Source organism: Bos javanicus, chromosome 2, assembly GCF_032452875.1.
Source record: "Bos javanicus breed banteng chromosome 2, ARS-OSU_banteng_1.0, whole genome shotgun sequence".
NCBI classification, from domain to species: Eukaryota; Metazoa; Chordata; class Mammalia; order Artiodactyla; family Bovidae; genus Bos; species Bos javanicus.
In genome coordinates, this window is record NC_083869.1 from 122,150,484 (window position 1) to 122,173,494 (window position 23,011).

General features: G+C 54.0%; 1 protein-coding gene across 3 annotated transcripts; it reads right to left on the reverse strand.

Moving 5' to 3' along the window:
• Nucleotides 1-3,414: 3,414 nt before the first annotated feature.
• Nucleotides 3,415-23,011, reverse strand: SERINC2 (serine incorporator 2). 3 transcript variants are annotated; one of them, XM_061389859.1, is made up of 11 exons: nucleotides 19,459-19,578; nucleotides 17,729-17,810; nucleotides 11,557-11,718; nucleotides 10,275-10,465; nucleotides 9,749-9,828; nucleotides 9,279-9,416; nucleotides 8,465-8,634; nucleotides 6,642-6,732; nucleotides 6,230-6,371; nucleotides 5,167-5,385; nucleotides 3,415-3,994 (listed from the first exon to the last, which is right to left on the reverse strand). In XM_061389859.1, the coding sequence occupies exons 3-11, from the start codon at nucleotides 11,590-11,592 to the stop codon at nucleotides 3,859-3,861; spliced, it is 1,203 nt and encodes a 400-aa protein (XP_061245843.1). In that variant the 5' UTR covers nucleotides 11,593-11,718; nucleotides 17,729-17,810; nucleotides 19,459-19,578; the 3' UTR covers nucleotides 3,415-3,858. The 3 variants fall into 3 exon arrangements, with proteins under 3 accessions (XP_061245843.1, XP_061245829.1, XP_061245834.1); XM_061389845.1 differs by lacking the exons at nucleotides 17,729-17,810; nucleotides 19,459-19,578 and adding an exon at nucleotides 22,966-23,011; XM_061389850.1 differs by lacking the exon at nucleotides 17,729-17,810 and having other exon boundaries at nucleotides 19,459-19,584.

The window sequence follows — 23,011 nt, forward strand, 5'->3', positions numbered from 1 at the left end:
CCACAAGCTGGAAACAGCCACAGAAAAAAACAAACATCTGTAGACAATGCTTGCCTGCAGAAACTCACTTCCACCTTCCAAAGGTCACGTAAGCGCTTCCAATTGGCTGAAGCTAAGTCACACCCAGAACTCTAGTTTTAAGTGGGAGGGAGTCTGGGAAACGTGTTCTCAGCTTTCTAGCTCCCGCACTAGAGCAGGTCCAGAGAGGAGGGGTGAATGGATACGAGTGACAGTCCATTGCATGCATCACTGTGTGCATGCACATGTCCGTGCATGTATGTGTGCTGTGTATGTTTGCATACGTGTGCATTTGTGCCTGTCGGTTACATGTGTACGTGTGTGTACATGCTTGTGTGCATGTGTGCACATGCGATGGGCCACACACAGCTGGAGAAGTAACAGGCCCTCAAGACCAGAAGGAGGAGGCATTAGCAAAGAAGCCATCACAGGCATTTCTTCTGTGAGGACCTGGACCAGAGCTTCTGAGGGCCATTCCTCCAAAGTAGGAGAACAGGCTCTAACTGTCCAGTGGTTTAGTCTTACTTCCTTATATTACTGATGGGAAAAACAAAGCCAGAGGAGTTGTGTCCTCCCCTAAGTTTTGTCCTCCACACTGCAAGTTGAGGCATTGGCCTAAACCAAACTTGGGTCTAATTAGCCAGAATATTTTCAGGCTCGCGTGTGCATGCTCAGTCGCTTCAGTCATGTCTTACTTTGAGACCTCATGGACTGTAGCCCACCAGGCTCTTCTGTCCATGGGATTCTTCAGGCAAGAATACTGGAGTGGGTTGCTATGTCCTCCTTGAGATCTTCCCGATCCAGGGATCAAACCCGCGTCTCCTACATGCCCTGCATTGGTAGGCAGGTTCTTTACCACCAGCACCACCTGGCAAGCCCACTATTTTCAGGTACCCACTCCTAACTCTCAGGGAAGCTGCAAAGTGACAGTTGACTTTCCTCATCTTTGTGAGGAGACAGGAAAGGAAGAGGGTTTTGGGAATGTCTGTTGGTTAACCACAGTGTTTGGCTCATGAAAGCACCATGTTTTGTGGTTTACAAACCAGCTACTACCGCCGTTTTACGGAAGCTGCAATGGAGGACCAAAGAGAACAACTGCGTTGCCTAAGTTCAGGCGGTGAGACAGTGATGAGATAGCTGTGGAGACAGAACTGGAGTCAGAGCCCTTCCAGCCTACCACCCTGCCTGTTTCCCCATGTGATCTGTGAGCTCTGCCCTCGCTCTGCCCAGATATTTGTTCCAAAACTGGGTCCAAGGTTGCTCCAGGGCAGGCTGGCTGAGGCTGCGCCTGGTATCTCTGCAGGGACCGCAGCCCAGGTGTTGGGCAACAAGTGTCCAGGGACAGAGCATAGGCCCTGGGGGTTGGGAGCAGCCACTTCCTCATGAGCAGTCCAGCAGCGAAGCCCAGCCCAGCCCCACAGACCGAGAAAGTGACAAAGGAGAGTGAGAGGGGAGAGAGGATATGAAGAAAAGTAGGAAGGACCTGAGGAACGAGGTGATGGAGAAGTAGGAAAGATGGGGGAGGATGGGAGAAAGTCACAGTGCTGCAGCAGGGGATGAAGGGGATACAGAAAACGGGCCAAAAGGCTGAGTGGACTTCCAAGCCCTGGGCAGGCACTGGCTCGGACCTGACACCACACTGACCACCAGCTGGTGGAGCGTGACCACTGTCTCCTCAGAGAGAACAGGGGCAGAGAGAACATGGAGGGGAAGCCCTCCCCACCTGGGGGGATCAGAAGTGGCTTCTCAGAGCCAAACTGGGGCCTGGAGCTCCTTTACCAACATTCAGGCTCTTCACTCCTGCCTCCTTCCCTGCCAGGTCCAGCCCAGCCCAGACCCCGGGACAACTCATGCTCAGTATGTGTTTGTTGAATGAATAACTGAGCAACAGAGATAAAAAGAATAAAAGTGCCCACTTAGACAAACGCTTGAAAAAGGTTATCAGGAGCACAATGTGGGCTTTTTCTCCCAAGGTTGAAATAAGGAAAGAAATGAAATCTTTTGTGTTGTGGGGAGGAAGGCCAGGCTGCTCCATGGAGAGGGGTCTCCTTCAGCTGAAAGCTACCAGGGACAAAACCATCCCTAAGGCGTGTCTCAGGGGTGAGAGGAGGCTTCCTCGGGCCCCCGCCCCACTCCAGGCTCCCACCGCCTCTGCCCCGGGCCTTGGTACCTGCCGTCAGCGGCTGCACTCTCCGTTTCATCCCAGAAAATCTTCCCAGAATAACCATCTGACCATGTCAGTGCTCTGCTCTGCACCTTGCAGCACCACCCCTTGAACAGCTCACACCTTCACCACCTCTCCCCTGCTTAGAAACCCTCCATGGCTCCCCTCTACCCTGAGAATTATCTGGTCTCCTGTGAGACTCAGGCCCAGCCCATCTCTCCAAAGCCCACACCCGTTCCTGGCCCTCACATACTCTCAGCACACCAGCCTCCCTACTTTCTCACTGGTCTTCAAACACCTTGCTCTCCTTCTCTGGCTCACACGCCATGTCCTCTCTCTCGTGGGCATTTTCACTCTTGATCCAGCCGACTCCCGCTGACAGGTGCCGTGGCTTCACCCGCTTGGGGCCCCCATGCACTGATGCTGACCCCCCAGACTTCGAGCTCCTTAGAATTGGCCCGCGTCCCTGGCCCACCACATCCCAGCCCCCAGTGAACTACCCCAGCACATCAATATCTATCTGTTATCCCCACAAATGGAAGGGGCCAATGACCTGGCGATGGACATCACGAGGGCAAGAACCAGACTCAGGGGCCCCCAACCAGGAGCTTCTTCATCCCCCTGCACTTGGCCGTGAGCCTTCAGAGATGAGCAGGCTGTTTCATCTGAGCCCAACAGCTGCCTTTTCCATCTGCTGAATGAGGAGCCAGGGCCTATAGGGGAATGACTTGCCCAGGCCCACAGGAGCCCCATGGCTTCTGCAGTTCAGCGGATCCGGGCCAGCTTGGCCAACGTTAGAGGACATACTCTTCCCCACTGCACCCTGGGGCCCAGAGCAGGTGCCAAGTCTATAGCAATTAGTGGAGCGTGGTGACAAGTGCTTCAGCAGACCCTGGAAGACCTCAGGGTGGGCGCTGGTAAGACGAGAGGCAGCCTCTCAGCCACCCACATGGCCCCCTCCCCCACAACTTGACTCTGGCCTCATCACTTAACACCGCTCCAGGGCCCCTTTTCTGACCCCCCAAGGCTCCCTTTCCCCAAAACCCCTCCTTCCTCTATAACCCCACCCTCAGGCTCTCCATGACCGAGTCGCAGAGCCAGGACCCTTCTGTCTGATCTTTGAGGTCCCCCACGGTCTGGCTCCTCAGCCCCCTCTGCCCTGACGTTGTTCCCAGCCACCAGAGTGGTCCCCAATCAGGAAGGGGCCCACCTAGGGGGAAAGGGCAAAGACATGGGAGGCACACGCACTGGCTTCTTTATTGGCAGAGTCTGCGAGACTCAGTAAGGCACGGAGTCCAGGAAGGGGATGGGCCGTCCCGGGGTGTGTGGTCAGGAAGACCGGGGCCTCAGTGCCGGGCACCCCATCACAGTGAGCACTTCCGCTCTGAGCAGCTCTCAGTGTTTCTCTCCTTCAAGACCCTCTCCTGGGGAGCTTTAGAACAAGGGGCCCTTTTTTCTCAAGAGGGTGAATGTGGGCAAGTAGGGGCAAGGGGAAGGAGGCGGCAGCTTGAGTGGAGAGCTGGGGCAGTGGCAGGGAGGGATCTGATGCTTGTCCTCCCTGAAGGCACTAAGAACAGAGGGGCCCAGCTCCGGGGCAAGCCCTGGAGGCGGGTGGGGGCTCAGCCTGCTATCACCAGCCCCAAGGCACCAGGTTGGACCAGCTGCATGGGGCTGCCTCAGCTGAAGTCGCGGTTGGGCAGGAGGAGGGGGGCTACCAGGGTCCACAGATAGAGGAGTAGCCCCGTCCAGCTGGCGCAGATCTTCACCCACACGGCAGTCCACGTGCTGATCATCTTCCGGGTCTCACCAGGTCTGGAACACACCATCATCCCAGTGAGCCTGGCCTCGACCTTAGGATCCAGTTGTGACCCCTGACTTCACCTCTGGCTCTCACCCTGTAGCTCTAGTCCTATCTCTGATATATTTGACACTTGGCCTTGTTGTGGTTGCCGTTCAGTTGCTAAGTCTGACTCTGCAAACCCAGGGACCGCAGCACGCCAGGCCTCCTCTGTCCTCCACTATCTCCCAGAGTTTGCTCAAATTCACGTCCGTTGAGTTGGACCATCTCATCCTCTGCAGCCCCCTTTTCCTTTTGCCTTCAGTCTTTCCCAGCATCAGGGTCTTTTCCAGTGAGTAGGCTCTTCGCATCAGGTGGCCAAAGAATTGGAGCTTCAGCTTCAGGCCTTAAGACCCCAAACACAGTTCTTGACCTTGTACTGTAGACCTGACCCTGACTTCAGTTACAACCCTGACCCTAGTCCTGGTGTAATATTGTGACCTGACTCTGGCCACTAACCTTGTGATCCTGATTCTGTGACCTCATTCCTGGTCCCTGACTCTGGGACCCTGAAGCGCCTGACTTTAGTCTTGACTCTGAACCTCAATCCCATAATCCCAAACCTGAGTTTATGACTACAGTTCTGGTATCTCTGACCTCAATTCTGACCCTTGGCCCTGTCCCCGGAGTCCTGGCCTCTAACCTTGTTACTCTGATCTTCGCTCTCTGACTTGGCTGCTTCAGTCCTGGCTTTCTGGCCTTGAAACTCCAATTTTAACCAAATGACCAAATCTGTCATTTGAGACAGAGTTGAGAGTCCCAACTTTCAACTTCATGACCCTGTTCTTGACCCTGTGACTTTGATTCTGACCCCACACCCTGCTCCTAACCCTCCAACCATGAATCCCAAATGTAATCCCACAACCCCAAACACTACGCCTGATCTGCAAACTTGGTCTGCCCTGCCCAGGCCCAGCCTCACCTCCCATGAGCCCCACTTCTCAGGCACTCAGCGAAGGTACCAGCTACTGAGCAGACCAGGCACTGGCAGTGAAACTGAGGCAGAGATGGGGCAGGCTCCCTGGAAGGTCCTAGAGAGACACCTCCCTGCCCAAGTCTTGAGCAGGGGCCAGGAAAGCCCCAGCACAGGGCCGGAGGGAAGGCATGTGGCACACAAGCTGTGGGCAGGGAGGTTCCGTCCACGTACCTGTACCAGTTGGTGAGCGTCATCATGATGTGGACAGAAGCGAGTACCAGGCACAAGTGGAAGAAGGAGTAGCTGTAGGTGACACCGTCCTGCTCGTTGTCGAAGGCCCGGCCCTCGGAGACCACTACCTGTTGCTGCTGCTGCGTGGCGTCCAGCACAGGTGGGCACTCCTCCGTCTGCATCAGGCTGTTCACCTGCCGGTGGTCTGAGGAGCGCAGACTATGGGAGGTGGGGGGAGAATGTGGGTACAGCTGTCGGACCATCACCACCAAGGTGAGCAACTGGGCAGCGCCAGGGGGCCTCACACACCATGGCACTGGTCACAGTGACCATGGGCACCAGGGTCCCTGAGCCTCGGGAGCCAGTGACCTGGTGGTTAGGCCCACAGCCCTGGAGATAACAAATTGCCTTGACTCTCAACTCTACCCCTACTTCCTGTGTGACCTTGGGCAAGACACTTAACCTCTCTGAGCCTCTGATTCCTTGTCTATAAAATCAGAGGCAACAGTACCTCCCTTACAGGGCTGGTGAGGATTGAATGGAGTATCACTGTGAACTCCTAGCACTGTGCCTGGCACAGAGTAGACACCAAATAAACGACCTCTGTTATTCTGATTGTTTATCTGCCATTTCAGTAAGCATGCGTGGAGAACCTAGTATTGCAAAGGCTCATCCCACGTATTATATAATGTTCGCAGTAATGCTCACCTGCTGTTACATTTGGTTTCCTTTTATTCATTTTAAGTAAGTAGGGTTACCTATTGCCTGCTTTTCATAATAAAAATAACAGTGATGATTTTTTATCATTGCTTTTCTATAGTGAGGTCTTGACATTTTTAACTATATTGAATAGTTCGAGACACATATACATTTTGAAGACCCAACACATATCTTGAAAAAAAGTGAATGAAGACCTGGATTCCAGCCCATTCCATCACATTGAGAAAGCACCGCCTGCTGAGCTTGGTGTCCTGGCTCCCACACCCTCCCGTCACTTGTGGCTCAGGGCTCCCAATCATGATTCCTTCCCAGAGACCAGCCCCTACCCCCACCCTCTGCTTACCTGATGAAGACAGTGCACAGGATGAAGACGACAAGACCCACGATGCTTGGCGCGTCCCACCAGTGGGTCTCATAGCCCTCGGGGCCTGCCAGGACCGTCCCGTTGCCAAAGTGGGTCAGCAGGTGAGGGTTGCATTTCTGATCTGGGGATGGGAGCATGGTCACCCTCAGCCCACGCAGGCCAGGTCTGAGAAGATGGGCTCAGATGGACAGACAGGCACACAACCTACCGTCCAAGTCCTGGCGACAGCACTTAGACAAAACAACAGAGACAGCTCCAGGAATGATGGGGTCCTCCCCACTCCCAGAAGGACTGAGTCTTGGAATGGGCGGGGGCTGGGGTCCCTGACATCTTTGAAGGTCCCCAGCCTAGGAAGAAGACCAGGCCTCCCGGAACCCAGGCGTCTACTCACCGGGGACATTGGACAAGGCCAACCAGGTGACAAACATGGTGTAGAGTGTGATGACCGAGGCCTGCAGCAGACCCGAGTTGGGCTGGGCATCCTGGCGAAAGCGGCCCATCAGTGTGACTCTTGCCAAACCCGGTACACCCCACCCCACCCCCACCTAGCCCACTCACACCCAAGCGGGGGACCTCAGAAACCCCCACCACCCTGGCGCCATCCCACCCCAGACCTTTTGGGAGAACATACCATCTGGGCCACCCACTGCCCAACCTTGCCCACCCAAAGGTGAAGCCCTAATTTTTTCTCTTAACCAATTACCCGACTTGTTCCCCCACTGAGAAAACCCTTCAAGGGCGGCATCTCTTCACACTTCGAGTTAAAGCTCTCTTCCCTTTACCCCACCTCCGTCCTCACCTGGCCACTACACCCCCCACGGCCCACCCTGTCCCCGCCACCCCCTCCCTGCTGACTGCTCCTCAGCCACAGCGGCCACCTCTCTGTCTCAGCCTCCGCCTAGTCCTCGCCAACCTCAGGGCCTTTGCACTCACCATGCCCTCCTCCCAACATGCTGCTCCCTCACATCTCTGCACTGGCAGCCCCTCTAGAATTCAGGCTTCCGCTTACACAAGACCCCCCAGAAGGCCCTGAAAACCCTGACTGCAGAAGCCCCTGGCCCTGCCAGCCCACCTCCCTTTCAGCCCACACTCCATTTATTTCTCTACATAGCACTTTCTACCAAAGTTATCTCACCTGGCCTCATTTCCTCCCCTGGCTTGTTCCTTCCCAGTCCCCACCATACACACACACACACACACACACTTGAAAATATGAATCTGAACTCTACGATTAATAGCATAGGCCCTGGAGCCAGTCTGCCTGGGTTCAAATCCCAGTTCCACCCCTTACTAGCCATGTGACCTTAGGCAAAGTCTCTTTCCTCCGTTAAGCCTCTATTTCCTCATCTGGAAAGTGGGGATGACGATGGTGCGAGGACTGAATGACATAATAGATGCTGTTAACTGTCAGCTATTATTATTCCTCCTCTTGCTCACAGCTGTATCCCCAACATCTAGAAGAGTGCCTGGTACACAGTGAGTGCCCAAGAGGTATTTGCTGAATGAGTACTGATTGCTGTGTGACCTGGAACAGAGGCATCACCCTCTCTGGGCTTCCAATTTCTCACTGGCAAAAGGAAGCTCTGGCCCAAAGGAAGGTTCCCAACCTTTCTGCTGAGGACCCTCAAAGACTATCTAAGCTACCTCTGAAACCACCGATGGGCTGATATCCCAAAATGAAATACCACTGGACTCAGAAGGCCTCCTTTCTGAAGAACAAAAGATGGCCTTGGCAGCCCCCACCCATTATCCTAGACAGTCTGAGACTGGAAACTGGAACTGCACCTTCTACCACCACTTCTTGAGGTCACTTAGTGACGTTTCCTAATATTCTCCTGATTTGCATAAAAACTGATAGCACTGAAATAATGATAACAACAGCCAATGTCTGATGGATATCAGTAAGCCAGGCACTGTTTTGTGTTCACAAACATGGTCTCCATCTTGAGAATAAATCCAAAAACTGTTATTGTCCCCATTTAACATCTGAGATGAGAGAGGCACAGGGAGGTTAAGGCACTTTCCCAAAGACAGCCAGCATGTAAATGCAAGAGTCGAGACTCTCACCCAGGGAAGCTGACCTGGGAGCCCACGCTCTTGGCCCCAGCCTCTGTGATGGAGAGACCCGGCTCCCAGCCCCCAAGGTTCCTACAAGAAATCCCACACACCGAGGGGCCTGGTTTCAGGTTGGGCAGAGACAGGCTGGGCTCTCACCTGGATCTTGGGCAGAACGGCAACGATGGAGACACAGACACAGAGAGTGAGGTTGAGGCCAATGAAAACCTTGCCCTCGTAGCAGGCACCGGGCTGGGTGTAGTAGACGAACAGCAGCGCCACGGCCGTGATCGACAGCGCGTAGAAGAGGAGGGTGAAGAAGAAGAGGCCTGGGAGGGAAGGGCAGCAACAGGTGGGTCTGGAGGCACAAGGACCCCCGTCCCTCATCGGGCAGTCATCTGGTCTCGGGTCCCAGCTTCCTCCTCCAAGGAGTGCCTGCTAAACTTCCGTCCTCATCCAGTCTTTGTAAGCACCCACCCCACCCTGAACTAAAATGATTCACGTGCCACAAATAAGGTCACCATAAGTATAAAGACAATGAATAGAGAACAGTCTTTCAAAGCGTGAACTAGATGCGTGGTGATCAGGGAGGTGGGACAACCAAACCAACCCCAAGTGAGCCTTTCTTCTCGACCGATTCAGAAAATCGATCTGAAGAAGGACCCATTCTGCTGCTGGGGATTCAATAACCAGGGGTGATTTGAAGTCTGGTCTGGCTGGGTGTGGTCAATTCTGCAGGGCTTGCACCACCGGCCCCCTCCAGGGCCCTCCAGCGCAGCTCTCATCTGACCCACCTCAGCCGCCCGGATCAGCTGCCCTGCCCACACATACCCTTCTCTCCATCTGCCACGGATGGCTCCGTTCCTGTCCTAAGGCAGGAGGCAGCCTGAGATGCCCTCCAGGTCGCCGTCCTTCAGGGACCCCCCTCCTCAGTTAGCTCAGCCCCTGCACGAGGCCACGGGGTAGCACTGACCTGCGTACCAGGCGCGGGAGTCACGCTCCTCGGCCTTGCACAGCCAACGCTGGTTCCAGGAGTGCGCAAAGTCAATGAGCAGCAGTAGCTGGATGAGGAGGAAGATGAAGGAGCCCACGACACCGAAGTAGAACCAGACTGGGTGGGGAGAGGGGAGGGAAGCAAGGCGGTCCGGCCGTAGGGCAGCAGCCTAGGACAGGCACCCTCCAGGGTCTCTTCTCACGCTCACTTTCACACATTCAACAGTCATTCATGCCACACCCTGTATTGATGTCCCCTCCCTCAGGGAGCCCCAGGCCACACACAGAGATGCTTTGTAGCAGGGTCAAGGCAGGTCCCCTTAACCCCCAGAACTGCCCAAAGGCCATGTGGCCAAGCACCAGAGTCCTGTCTCCTGGGTGCAAACAGCAGTACCCACCAGTGCTTGTTCCTCTTGGTAGCCCCCATCCCTCCCCACCAAGGCCACCTACTGTTGGAGAAGGAGCCATCGGGGATGTAGAAGGCACCCACAGTGATGCCCACGAAAATCAGGAACTTAAAGAACCAAAACCTATGGTGCAAAAATGGGTAGGTCAGACTAGAGAGCTGAATAGGGAGAGAGGAAAAGCTGGCCCCCCAGAATCCCACCCCCACAGGACAGGTACTGGGAGAGATGGCAGGGACTTTCTGATGATCTGATGGGCACAGAGAGTCTGTCCTGGCCTTAAAAAAAGTCCCGAGGGGCAGAGGGAAGGACCAATTAGGGGTGAGGATGGCCACCCGGGTTCTAGCCCCAACTATGCCACTGAATTGTTGTGAAACCGAAGGCATGTATCATCTTTCCTGGGCTTTATTTCCTCATCTGAGAAATGGGTATTGCTCAATGAACTGATCTCTGTGCTGCGTCCTCCTGGCTTCGGCAGCTCCTCAGTCTGAAGGTAGGGTCTGGAGACAGGCAGAGAATGGGGAAATCCACTGTGGGAGGGCCTCAGGGTGCAGGTGGGGCCCCCTCCTCACCCGTTCTGGATAGCAGCCCTGGGGTCTCGACTGCTGCGCACGCAGACCATAAGCAAAGAGAAAAGGAAGAAGAAGGCCGCCATAGCAAAGCACATGCGGTAGACGGCGCGGTGGCCGAGCAGGGAGCCACAGTCGATGTGGCCCTGCAGGACGACGTGGGATCCGGTCCCCTCGTTACACACCCAGGGCAGCTGTGGAGACAGACAGAGCAGCTGGAACACCCCACCCCACCCAGTACCCAAGGTGACTCTGCCCAGGCCTCCCCCCACCAAGGCAAGAGGTTCTCCAGGCCTGGGCTAGACGGCAGTCTGTCCCTCCCACCTCCATCCACCACCCATCTCCATTCCCACCCACCTTTGCCGCTCAAGTCCCGTGAGTGAACCCCCCAGGGACAGACGTCCAGTTAGATCTTGTTAATTTCCCTACTATCATCTCACAATCTCAGGACTACACCGCACTGTCCAAGGCAGGATTTTCCAAAGCGCTCTCCCGTTACCAGTTACATCAGAATCCACTGAGGTCCCCTGTCCTATGGAGCTAGAGTCTCTAGGGTGGAGTTTGAGATTCTGCATTTCTAGCACACTCCCCAGGGGATTCATGCCTCTGTGCACACTAGCATGTCAGAACCTCTGGCCTCATTGTGTCACTGGCTATGAAATATTGAGACGGAGGGAAGACAAGACCCTCAAAACTGGGCTTATGCATCAAAGTGGGGAGAGCCTGCCCTGGGCCACTGTCTGGCGTGGGGGCAGTAACGATTCATGAGACTCCCCAAGGGGACCATGGCTTATGAGAAACGAGGAGGATCAAACCCTCCTCCCAGTGTGAAGAAACACCCCCCTAATGTCAAGCTTGGATCATTGGTGCGCTGGGCACTCCTGCCCATCTTTTTTTTTTTGTTTGTTTTTTAACTTTTTGGCTTTTTTATAAGCAGTTGCACCGCGGGCTCAAGGTTAACATGTTCCACCAAACATCAAACTGGTGTTTCTTGAAAACTGGGCGTCTGGCTAAAATGAATCTCCAGGTTCCCTGGTAATTGACAATCGTGTTCCTTTATGGATGGGGGGTGGCTAACAGCCAAGGATGGTGCCAGGATGGGGGTGGGGTGTGCAAATGGAGCTAAGGGAGAGGTGGGCTTTGGGGAACACGGAGGGGGTTTCATCCTCAGCGGTCCACGGGTTTTCATTTGTGATTCACTCCAAACCCTCCCTGTCCTGCCCACCTCTTGATCAGCTGGGCCCCCTGGTAGCTGAGCCTTCGCCAGGTCCCGCGGGCAGCTCACCTTGTAGAGCTGGCTCTCCACGCCAGGACTCAGCATGATGACACACACCAGCACCCCGAGGAAGAGGAAGACCGTGAAGAAGAGGCGGCTCAGCGTGGAGTTGTGGCTACAGGGGCAGCAGCTGCACAGGATGCAGGGGGCAGAGCCGCAGAGGCAGGACGCCTGCAGGGAGGGCGGGGATGGCACCTTACTCTCTGCCTCCTCTCCCTTTTCCCGCCCGAGCACGAGGCATCCTCCTGGGGCCCACTGCCTGCTGCCTGGTCAATATCTCCAAACCTACACAGAGCCCTCCCATGCCACGCTATGGAAGGATTCCTATTCCCCAGATGTCATCCCATTTAACTTTCAAGCCCAAGGGAAGAGGCAAGGCAGACAAAGGCTGGAAGAGGCTGGGTCGCCCAAGGACACACAGCCAGCAAGCAACAGAACGCAAATTCAAACCGGGCTCTATCCTCAGGGGTTACTGTGGCTTCGGAGAGAGAGAGCTGAGGTCACACTGTTTCTTATTTCAGATGAAGCAGAGTGGAAAAAAAAGTCCAGAAGGCCAAGCCTCTCGCTAGTTAGCCATGTAACCTTATACAGTTCATTTACTCTCTCTTAACCTCAGGTTCCTCTTTCATAAAATGGAAATCAGAGGGTACCTGGTTCTCACATGGTAGTTTTAAGAATAAAATCAGGATTTTAAATTCTAACTCCCTCAGGCTCCCTGTCCTCCTTCCCTGCTTTTCTCCAAAGGACTTAGACAACCACCTGATTGGCTTCACATTGACTCACGGTACCTGCCTCTCACTGTTAACCTGTGAGCTCCACCAGGGCAGGGGGGTTTGTCTGTTTTGTTCATCGTGGAGGTGCCAGAAATGGGAACCAGGCCTGACATATCATGGGGAGTTCAGGGACTATCTGTTGAATGAGAGTTAAGTGTCTGGCATGGTACCAGACATATGTTAAGACCTCAAGAAACAGCAGGTGCTGATCACTCAACATCTGCTGAATGAACGGAATGAAGGATATGAGAGGTTGGGATTCCCGCCCTGGGGCTGCACCAGTTTGGACAGCAGAGACGTCCAACCCCTTCTGTCTCAGGCACCTCTGCCCTCTGTCAGCCCCTCCCTTCCAGGGGTTGGCTGAAATCGCTTAGGGGCTGGTGATGCCACTCCATTCATAGCTGTAGCCTCACCCCACGGAAGCCAGTTCCACAGCCCAGCCTTGGAGGAAACGGGGCCACATCCAAATATCTGTGGGTCACAGTTTCTCTTCCTCCAAACAGCTCTGACTCCTCATTCAGGTATGTGAGAGTTGGGAGGGCAAGAGACACCGGTCCCACCCTCCTGGAGTTTTCAAGGGTAGGAAAGCGACTCACCACTTCCTTACACCTGTCATGGTAAGTGCTGCCATGAGAGTGACCAGCGGGGGCCTAGTTTAGATGGGAGGTGGCGAGTCACTGCCCTGAAGGGATGCCATTTAAACTGAGAGCTGAACAGTGAGGACTCACTCTGCTGGCCAAGACGAAGAAAGAGTGTTCCAGACAAAAGGAAGAGAGCCTGCAGTGGCTCTGGGAGCGGGCAGGAGCTGAGTGTTGGAGGAAGGAAAAGAAGGCCTTGTGGCCAAAGCTTTAACAGCAAGTGCGTAGTGAGGTCAGCCAGGCTGGTGGGGCCTGGCAGCCACGTACAGGACCCTGGTGTTCTTCCTATGAGCAACGGGCCTCCATTGCCATTGGGCACCACGTTCCAAGGAGGAGAGGGACAGGAACAGCCTTCTACTAAGTGACCAGCTTTGCAGAGAGAGGCTGAAAGGGTCCCTTGCTCCTCTGAGGCCCTGTCCCCCGCTTTCTGGACTGGTCTCAGGGGCACCGCACACTCTGCTCGTGGTGCAGCTGCCTTCCCGTCTCCTCCCTCCTCTCCCCTCAGACTGGAAAGGCCCCTGGGAATGCCCCTTGTAACCTATCTCTCTCACCCACAAAGCCAAGCACAGCATGGATGCTAAATGAAATGCCTGCAGAAGGAAATTCTCCCTTGGGGTCCAAATCATAACAATCCACCCATCCATCAATTTCTGGTTGTATCTTGCAAACCCCGCCCATAGCCCTGACTCCTATCCATGGCTACCTGGGGGGTGGGGTGGTGAGAAGATAAGCAAATGACAGAAATAGTGTTTTATAAGCCATAAAGAGCATTCTGAGATCAGAGAGATTAATAGACTTGCCAGAAATCACACAGCAAGTGGATGGCAGTAATAATAGTGATGGCTTCCGTTTATGATGAGTTACTCTGTCCCAGACACTGGTGAGCACTTTGTCTAGACTAAGCCTCACTGACACTATCAAGTATGCTGTAACCTCCCATTTATAAACGGGGAAACTGAAACTCAGGGAGATAGCACGACCAAGGTCACGTTGCAAGTAAGCTGAGGAGCTGGGATTTGAGATCAAGTCTGTCTGCACCAGGGTCTGCTAAGTCATGGATGGCAGTCTCATTTAATTTCAAATGAAAACAATGAAAGTTTTTTTTCACCCAGCAATGAAAACAATCCCTCCAGTGCCCAAGAAAACCAAGGGAGGCCAACAGGCACTGTTCATGGGGTTAAAAAGCAGAGACATTATTTTGCCAACAAAGGTCGTATAGTCAAAGCTATGGTTTTTCTAGTAATAATGTATGGATGTGAAAGTTGGACCATAAAGAAGGCAGAGTGCTGAAGAATTGATGTTTTTGAACTGTGGTGTTGGAAAAGACCCTTGAGAGTCCCTTAGACTGCAAGAAGATCAAACTAGTCAATCCTAAAGGAAATCGATCCTGAATATTCACTGGAAGGACTGATGCTGAAGCTAAAGCTCCAAAACTTTGGCCACCAGATGCAAAAAGCTGACTCATTAGGAAAGACCCTGATGCTGGGAAAGATTGAAGGCAGGAGGAGAAGGGCACGACAGAGGATGTTATGGCTGGATGGCATCACCAACTCGATGGACATGAATTTGAGCAAGCTCTGGGAGACGGTGAAGGACAGGGAAGCCTGGCGTGCTGCAGTCCATGGGGTCACCAAGAGTCGGACTTGACTGAGCAACTGAACAACAACAGGCACTGACCTCAGGAACCAAGTACCCAAGTACCCAGGTCAAGCTGGGCTCTGGCTTGTTACCATTTCCATCTGAGACGTTTGAGACACAAGAAAAACTGCCACACTGCAGTCAGGGAGGCTGCCTTTCAACTTACTCTGGTTCTTAGAGATCAAAATCCAGGTATTGCTGATACCTGCAATCTCAGGTTTCCAAGGACCTGGCTGGTAGCCAGAGAGACCAGGTTTGGGAGACAGAAATACACACAGCCCCTTCCTCCCACCCTGGCTGCTTCTGGAGCATCCTTGCAGTTGTTCATACATTCTGATCTCCACTCCCCACCTCTGGGGATCACTCCGACACAACTTCTTCCTCTACAAATACCAGCCCACGGAGTAAAAGCAGACACCCGCACACACATATACACACGGATGTTCACAGTGACACTGTTCACATGAGGAAAACAATAGGGGGAAGCTGAAAATAACTAAATGCCCATCACTGCACCATGGTACTCCCCTCTTAGAGGGATCTCTCTACTGGATGGAGCAGATGTGTTGGTAACACTTAAATAGGCACATGAAACTAAATATAGTTAAATGTAAAGTATATCCAATAAAGTTGATTTTATTATTAAAAAAAAACAAAAATTTTAAATTAAGAAAAAAAAACTAAAATAGGCACGAAGCTTTACGTTGCATGAACTTATCAGAATATCAAGAAACTGCAAATGACCTCTCTGCCCCACACCAGCAGACAGTGGTGGATGACTGACCCCATGGAATGGTACAGAAGCAGGAAAGATGACAATCTCTAGATTGACAGCAACACAGGCTATGCTTGGGATGCAGTGTGAAAGGCCAAGGCAGACTATTACACCGTTCCTACACTCAGATTACAACACAGCCCTCCCCAAATGCACTCAGGGGCAAGGCAGCGATGGAAAAGCACCAGAACTTAGACTGGTGGAATCATAGCACCAGCCAGACTCTCAGAAAGGAGAACTCAGAACTCAGGAAACCCTGGGCCGGAGCGTCTATAAGCTGCAAGGTTCCGAGGCACCCCTGAACTAGCTGAGCCACCCTGCTACTGCTGCTAAGTCGCTTCAGTTGTGTCCGACTCTGTGTGACCCCATAGACGGCAGCCCACCAGGCTCCCCGTCCCTGGGATTCTCCAGGCAAGAACACTGGAGCGGGTTGCCATTTCCTTCTCCAATGCATGAAAGTGAAAAGTGAAAGTGAAGTCGCTCAGTCGTGTCCGACTCTTGGCGACCCCATGGACTGCAGCCTACCAGGCTCCTCCGTCCATGGGATTTTCCAGGCAAGAGTACTGAAGTGGGGTGCCATCGCCTTCTCCGTGAGCCACCCTAGCCCGACATAAAACACAGGAGAGAAGAGGGCAGCCCAAAACTACTTCAAGCACACTTCCTTCCCCGACGAAATGTGAAGAGGAGAGGGCCCTGTCATGCCCCTGCCACCAGCTGGCAGGATGACCTTAGACAAGTCTCTTTTCTCCCCTGTGGGACTCAGTTTCCTCAGCCATAAAATGGGCTTCCAGGCAGGGCAGTGAAGCAACTTGGAGCCCATCAGACAGCCATGGGTTTCAGCAGCTTCCCCACTTCCTCAAATGTGGTGTCTGGTGCTTTACCACTGGCAGGCACTTACAGAGCTGCCGCTGCACACCAGCTTCAGGCTAAGTCCCACAGAACCCTCCCGACATGCTGAGAGCTGGTACCACTGTGCACCCCACTTTACAGACAAGGAGAGAGGTTCTCAGTCACGCAGCTGAGAACAGACCAAGCCAGGATCCAGACCAACCAGTCTGATGTGAAGGTCTTTCATACTCCCTCACCTGTGGAAGGCCATCCCTAAGGATCTGCTGACCGTCCAGCTCACCCTGTGCTGACCTGCTTGGTGACTCCCATCCCCAGTGGGTCTACCTTATCCCCTCCTGGCCAGGACTCACCTTCAGTCCAGCACAAACACTGACCAAGAGGGCCACTTGTGGACTTCCCTGGTTGTGCAGTGGATAAGAACCCACCCTCCAATGAAGGGGACATGGGTTCGATTCCTGGTCTGGGAAGATTCCACGTGCCACGGAGCAACGAAGCCCATGTGCCAAAACTACTGAGCCGGCGTTCGAGAGCCTGTGAGCTGCAACCACTGAAGACCACTTGCCTAGAACCCGTCCGCAACAAGAGAAGCCACCACAATGAGAAGCCCTTACTTGGTGACTAGAGAGTAGCCTTACTTTCTGCAACTAGAGAAATGAAGTTGCAGTTCAGCAATGAAGACCCAGCAGAGCCAAAAATAGATACATAAATAAAACTCTTTTTTTTTTTTTTATAAAAGAGCCACTTGCATTCCCTACTTGCTGTGACAGATGTGCGTCTGACCAAGGGGACCCATGTATGCCAAAATGTTCCCCCTAAAGATGCCTGACAACCCCTCATTAGAACTTCAGTCCTCTCAGGCAAGTGTCCATTGAAACACTGTTATTGGTTATCCAGCAGTGCCCAACAGCACCACTTAGTACTACGTGGCTGTGGGAAAATCGTCTTCTCTCTCTGATCCAGCTTCCTCAGCTGTGAATAATGTTAACTTCCTCACTGGGGTCGCTGTGAGGACTAAATGAAAGGATATATACAAAATGTTCACTACACCACTGGGCTCTGAATTCTGGGCCTACAGTAAGGACCTAGTCAATGGCGGCTATCATCAGTATCACAATCTGCAAAATAAGTTAACTCTGTCATGGTTGGGGGGGAGTGGGATGGGTGGGTAATATGGCACGGGTGAAGGGCTCAGCACAGCACTTGGCATGCAGTAAGCACCCGGTAAACATCAGAATGCCAACGGGAGGCTCCTAACAGGAGGGGCAGGTCCCTGGCAGACATTAGATACCTGCAACCTCCCGAACCTCCTGATTCTACTCTGGGCCAACCCTGCCCCTCAGCACCCAGAATATGAAGGGAGGGGAGACGTGGGCAGAAGCCTAGACTAGGGATCAGATATTAATCCTGACTATGCAGATCTTCCTCCTTTCGCTGTGCAACCTTAAGCAAGTCGGCTAAACTCTCTGGGCTGCAGCCTCCTCATCTATAACCCATGGGTTGGCGCTCACCTGTCTGGTGCCTTCTGATTCAGCATTGCAGGAGCCTGACTCAGAGACCAGCAACTGGTTCCAGAGGGAATTCTCCACCCACCTTTTTAAAATGATAATAACAATAGCTCCTGTTTGGAGAGCTTACTGTACGCCAAGAACAAGGTGGGGCACTTTTAAATCTTGAGGGAGGCAGACGGAGAGACAGAGGCACCCGGAAATGGCAGGTTTCCTTTCAACAACTTCCCCCGCCCCCAGGCTAGCCCAGATAGAAGGAATTCTAGTCAACTCCAAGGAAACTCTCCCTCCCCAACCAGGAAGCAAACCCTTTCGGGCCAGAGCTCCAACCCAAACCTTGGTGTCACTGGGCAGGAAAAGACCTCAGGAATCAGCTCCTGCACAAGCACACGTGGGTGCACACACACACATACACCCTTCACAGATGGGAACATGGAGGCCCAGAGGGGACAAGGGTCCAGGGACCCACTCTATAGCCTCTCTGTGCAGACACCCTTCTCGGAAAATAGCTGTAAAGTACATCTCTCTAGATCCCCAGCTGTGGGCCCCAACACCTCCATCCTATCATTCACACACATCGGGGACAAAGGAAAGTTAAGTCTGGGATTCAGCAGCCACCAGAACCCCCTCCCCCTTCCTCTCCGCTCCTCTTTGTGTAGGGCAGAGGGGGAGGGGGCTGCCTGAATGAACCTCAGATTTAATGAAGGGAAGAGGGAAAGGAAAGGGGGCTGGGAAAAGGAGAAGGGGCCTCCCTGCCGGGGTCTGGCTGACACTCCTCCCCTCTGCTGGCAGCAGCGCCAACTGAGCCTGGCTGCTCCCCAGGTCCCCGAGCAGACGACCAGGTAGTCCCTCCCCGCCCCCACACACCCCAACCTCCCTCAGGTCCTGGGTTTCCCCACCCAGAGTTGGGCCGGTGTTGGCGTAACCCGTAAGACGGACTCAAGCTCGCTCAAGATCGGCTTAGAAAGGCAGAGAGGGTCTTCCTCCCCACCCCCGACTTCGGCCCTGGGGCCTAGGAGGGAAAGGTCTGGGGTTCACTGGAAAAGTGCCCAGGAGTTTGGCCTGAGCCAGACTGAAAAGCAGGGACAAGGCACAGAGAAACTGACAGCCCGGACAGACACGGAACCATAAAGACAAACAATGACAGATGTTAAGAGGCTTCGGACGGACAAAGACAGTCGGACGAACGAACGGACAGATATGAGACACATACAAAGGGACAAACTGAGGCAGACGGGCAGGGACAGACAGCCTGACTTGACACACACAGAAACAGAGGACACCCGGCAGAGAGGGGCAGGGACCGGCAGGCACACAAAGAGAGCGTCCGGGAGGCAGACGAGAGGCTCACTGCCAGGACGACTCCAAGTTGGGCCAACTGGGGCTGCAGCGCCCATCCCCTCCCCGAGCTCTGGGCCTCAGTCTCCCCAGTTCCCTGGAGGGGCGCCCGCCCAGGACACTCCCTTCCCCCCGCCCCGGCGCGCCCCACCCGTTCCCCCGCGGTAACCCGATCGCCGGACACCAGCCGTCTCCGGCGCCCGCGGGCCCGGGATGGGGGTGGGGGGACTCGATGAGCCGGGGTACCCGAGGAGCGAGGAGGCGGGGTGCGGGCCCAGAAAGACAAGTTTGGAGGAAGAAAAAAGAAGAAACTATTTGGAGGAAGAAGACAAGACAAAAGTGCGAGCCCGAAGAAGGGGCAGGCGGCGCGGGCGGGCGACAGGGTCAGGACTCACGCAGCTGAGCAGGGAGCAGGCGCCCAGACAGGCCCCCATGTTTGCGGCGGCGCGGGTCGCGGGGTGCGGGCCGAGGGGCGCCGGCTCCCGTCCGGCTCCAGGCGCCCGGGGCTGGCCCCGCCCCCCGGCCCCGCCCTGGCCCGGCTCCGCCCCACCTGCCGAAACCGCTCGCCGCTTTCCGGCGGTGTTCGGGGCCTCCCGGGACTCACCTGGGGCAGGTGCGCTGGGCTGGACAATAAGGAAAGTGGGGGTACCGGGGATTCCAGCTGCCGCGCAAGCCGCGCAACTGGACTCACGTCCGGATACAAAGTGATGGTTTGGAAATAGGGAGACCTGGGTTCGATTCCCGGAGAAGGCAATGGCACTCTACTCCAGTACTCTTGCCTGGAAGTACTCATCCCATGGATGGAGGAGCCTGGTAGGCTACAGTTCATGGGGTCGCTAAGAGTCGGACACGACTGAGCGACTTCCCTTTCACTTTTCACTTTCATGCATTGGAGAAGGAAATGGCAACCCACTCCAGTGTTCTTGCCTGGAGAATCCCAGGGACGGGGGAGCCTGGTGGGCTGCCGTCTATGGGGTCACACAGAGTCGGACACGACTGAAGCGACTTAGCAGCAGCAGCAGCAAGGTTCGATTCCCGGCGAGGCCACAACACGACCTCAACAACACTTCTCCCTACCCCAAGAGATGGTCACACGGGACTCCTCGGCGTTTGGCATAGCCTCTGCCCAATATCGAAGTGTTGCATGATTGGACAAAGAAATGAGCAAGTCACTTCTCCTCCCTGAGCCTCAGTTTCCCCGTCTGTGAAATGAGGATACCGTCTTCAAAGAGCCAAGTGTGCGCTCCCTGCCCCCGCTTCTAGGACACAGCCTTGCACCTGTCCTCCCCTCCATCCACCTGTTCTTCAAGCTCGACTCACTCCTGGCTTGGACCACATGCTCCCCAGAGCCCCCTGCGCCTGGTGATTCATCACTCCCCAGAAACACCCAAACCTGGCCCCCAGCTAAGGAGCTCAGAGGGATGGGTGGGTCACATTCCTGCCAGACCATCCCGCAGGGAGGTGGGAGAAACCCAGAAACAGGGCTCTGTAATTACACTCACTTCACCCTCCAGCCCTCTCTCCTCACCCAACCACAGGTAAGAAAATGTTAGGGAAGAAATCTGTGTGCCTCGAAGCTGGCCCCAGGGTCAGAGATCTGGGCCTGCCTACATCTTTGATGACTCAGCAAGCGCTAGCCTGAGCCATTCATTGTGTTGCAAACAAACCCTACACTTTCCCTCCTCCACACTTTTGTTCACAGGTTACCCTCCTCCTGAAAATTCCTTTTTATCCTCCTCTCAGCCCTTCAAACTCTTGGTCCTATCCCGTGTCTTCTCAGTGAAGAGGGCAGCCACTGCCCTGAAACCATTACCTGGCCCCAGTAGGGATAACTAGCCTCCTGCATCTCTGTGTTTCTAAAACATGGGACTCCTTTATGGCCTCACAGATAACTAAAGTTACCACACAGCTAAGCTCATACCAAACTCTTCCACCTGCGTGCTGCGTGCTCAGTCATGTCTAACTCTTTGTGACCCTATGGACTATAACCCACCAGCTGCTCTGTCCATGGGATTATCCCGGCAAGAATACTGGAGTGGGTTACCATTTCCTCCTCCAGGGGATGTTCCAGACCCAGGGATCAAACCTGTGTCTCCTGCGGCTCCTGCATCAGCAGGCAGAATCTTTACCACTGAGCCACCTGGAAGCCCCAAACTCTCCCACCTATGTGGTCCCATTCAAACCCTACAGTAACCCTGAGAAGTAGATTAACTCCCACTTCATCCCATTTTACAGATGAGGAAACAGATTCAAAGAAGTAAAGTGACGTGCTAGATGTAAACTGAGCACTTAATACAAATCAGCTATGACTATTGTGGTTGCTACTATTGCTGCTTAAAGCCACACGGCTCAGAAGGGCAGCACTAGAAGACCACCCAATCTGGCCCCAGTCTCAGAACCCAAGGCCTGTCTCCGACATCCTATTGCCTCTGGGTGAAAGCAGACAATACCCACTGTGCCTATTTTTCTGTCCAATCATGTCTTCAGCCCTAGTCTGAGACCCTTAAGCGACGTTGAGCCACCCAAGGACTATTTGATTCACCTCTGGTGGGTCCCTCCCCTGACCTGGGCACAGCACAGGGCTTGGCACAGTAAGGCAGTGAAAGTGCCCCAAATGAATGAACTCCTGAATGTTTCCCAAAAGCCCAGTGTCCTCATTCTGCCACTCAGCTGTCTGAAGTGAATCCTTCTCATGGCCACCCTCCCCAGGGTCATCTCCTTTTGACATTTCTGCCCCAAGCATCAAATTTTCCATCCCTCAGCCTCTCCCTTTCCAAGACCTGGTCTAGTAGAAAATGGCTAGTGGTCCAGTGGCTAAGATTCCACGCCCCCAATGCAGGGGGCACTGGTTTGATCCTTAGTTGGGGAACTAGATCCTGCAAGCTGCAGCTAAAAATCCTGCATGCCACAATGAAAAGATCCCACGTGCCGCAACTAAGACTGCTGCTGCTGCTGCTGCTAAGTCGCTTCAGTCGTATCTGACTCTGTTCGACCCCATAGACGGCAGCCCACCAAGCTCCCCGTCCCTGGGATTCTCTAGGCAAGAACACTGGAGTGGGTTGCCATTTCCTTCTCCAATGCATGAAAGTGAAAAGTGAAAGTGAAGCGACCCCATGGACTGCAGCCTACCAGGCCCCTCCATCGATGGGATTTTCCAGGCAAGAGTACTGGAGTGGGTTGCCATTGCCTTCTCCGGCAACTAAGACTCAGCACAGCCAAATAAATAAATAAAAATATTCTCTAAAAAAAGAAAAAGAAGGGCTTCCCTGGTGGCTCAGTGCTAGAGTCCGCCTGCCAATGCAGGAGACACTGGTTCAATCCCTGATCCGAGAAGATCCCACAGACCTCAGAGCAACAAAGCCCGGGGGCCATAACTATTGAGTCTGTGCTCTAGAGCCTGGGAACTGCAACAAGAGAAGCCGCCTTGCAGAGAATCCTGCTCACTGCCACAAAGAGTAGCCCCGGCTGGCTGCAACTAGAGAAAAGCTAGTGCAGCACCAAAGACCCAGCACAGCCAAAAATAAATAAATATAAAAGAAATCGCCCAAGACCTCAACAAGCAACACCTGACACCCTGGTTCTGTCACCGCCTCTCATACCCTCTGCCGTCATGGAGGTCACTTGTCCTCTGAATTGGGCGTGATTATCCTGCTTAACCTCACAGAACAGTTGTGAGTGTCTGGAAAGCATTTTAAGAAATAGGCAGTCATCTGAAAAGAGGGAGGGATTAATATGCTTGCAAGTGTAGAGAGACAGCCCCTTCTGACTTTTTTAGATTGAAGCTTTCCAGAACAGGAAAAACAGAGGTCGTGCCCTCACCCTGCCCAAACTGGGCTCTCACATCCCTGCCGTTGCCCCGGACAGAGGGGCAGACCCCTCCCCACCCCATACAATAAACTCACTGTGTTGCCTGGTCCTGGTGCCTCCTCCTCTTTCAGCCTCATCCTT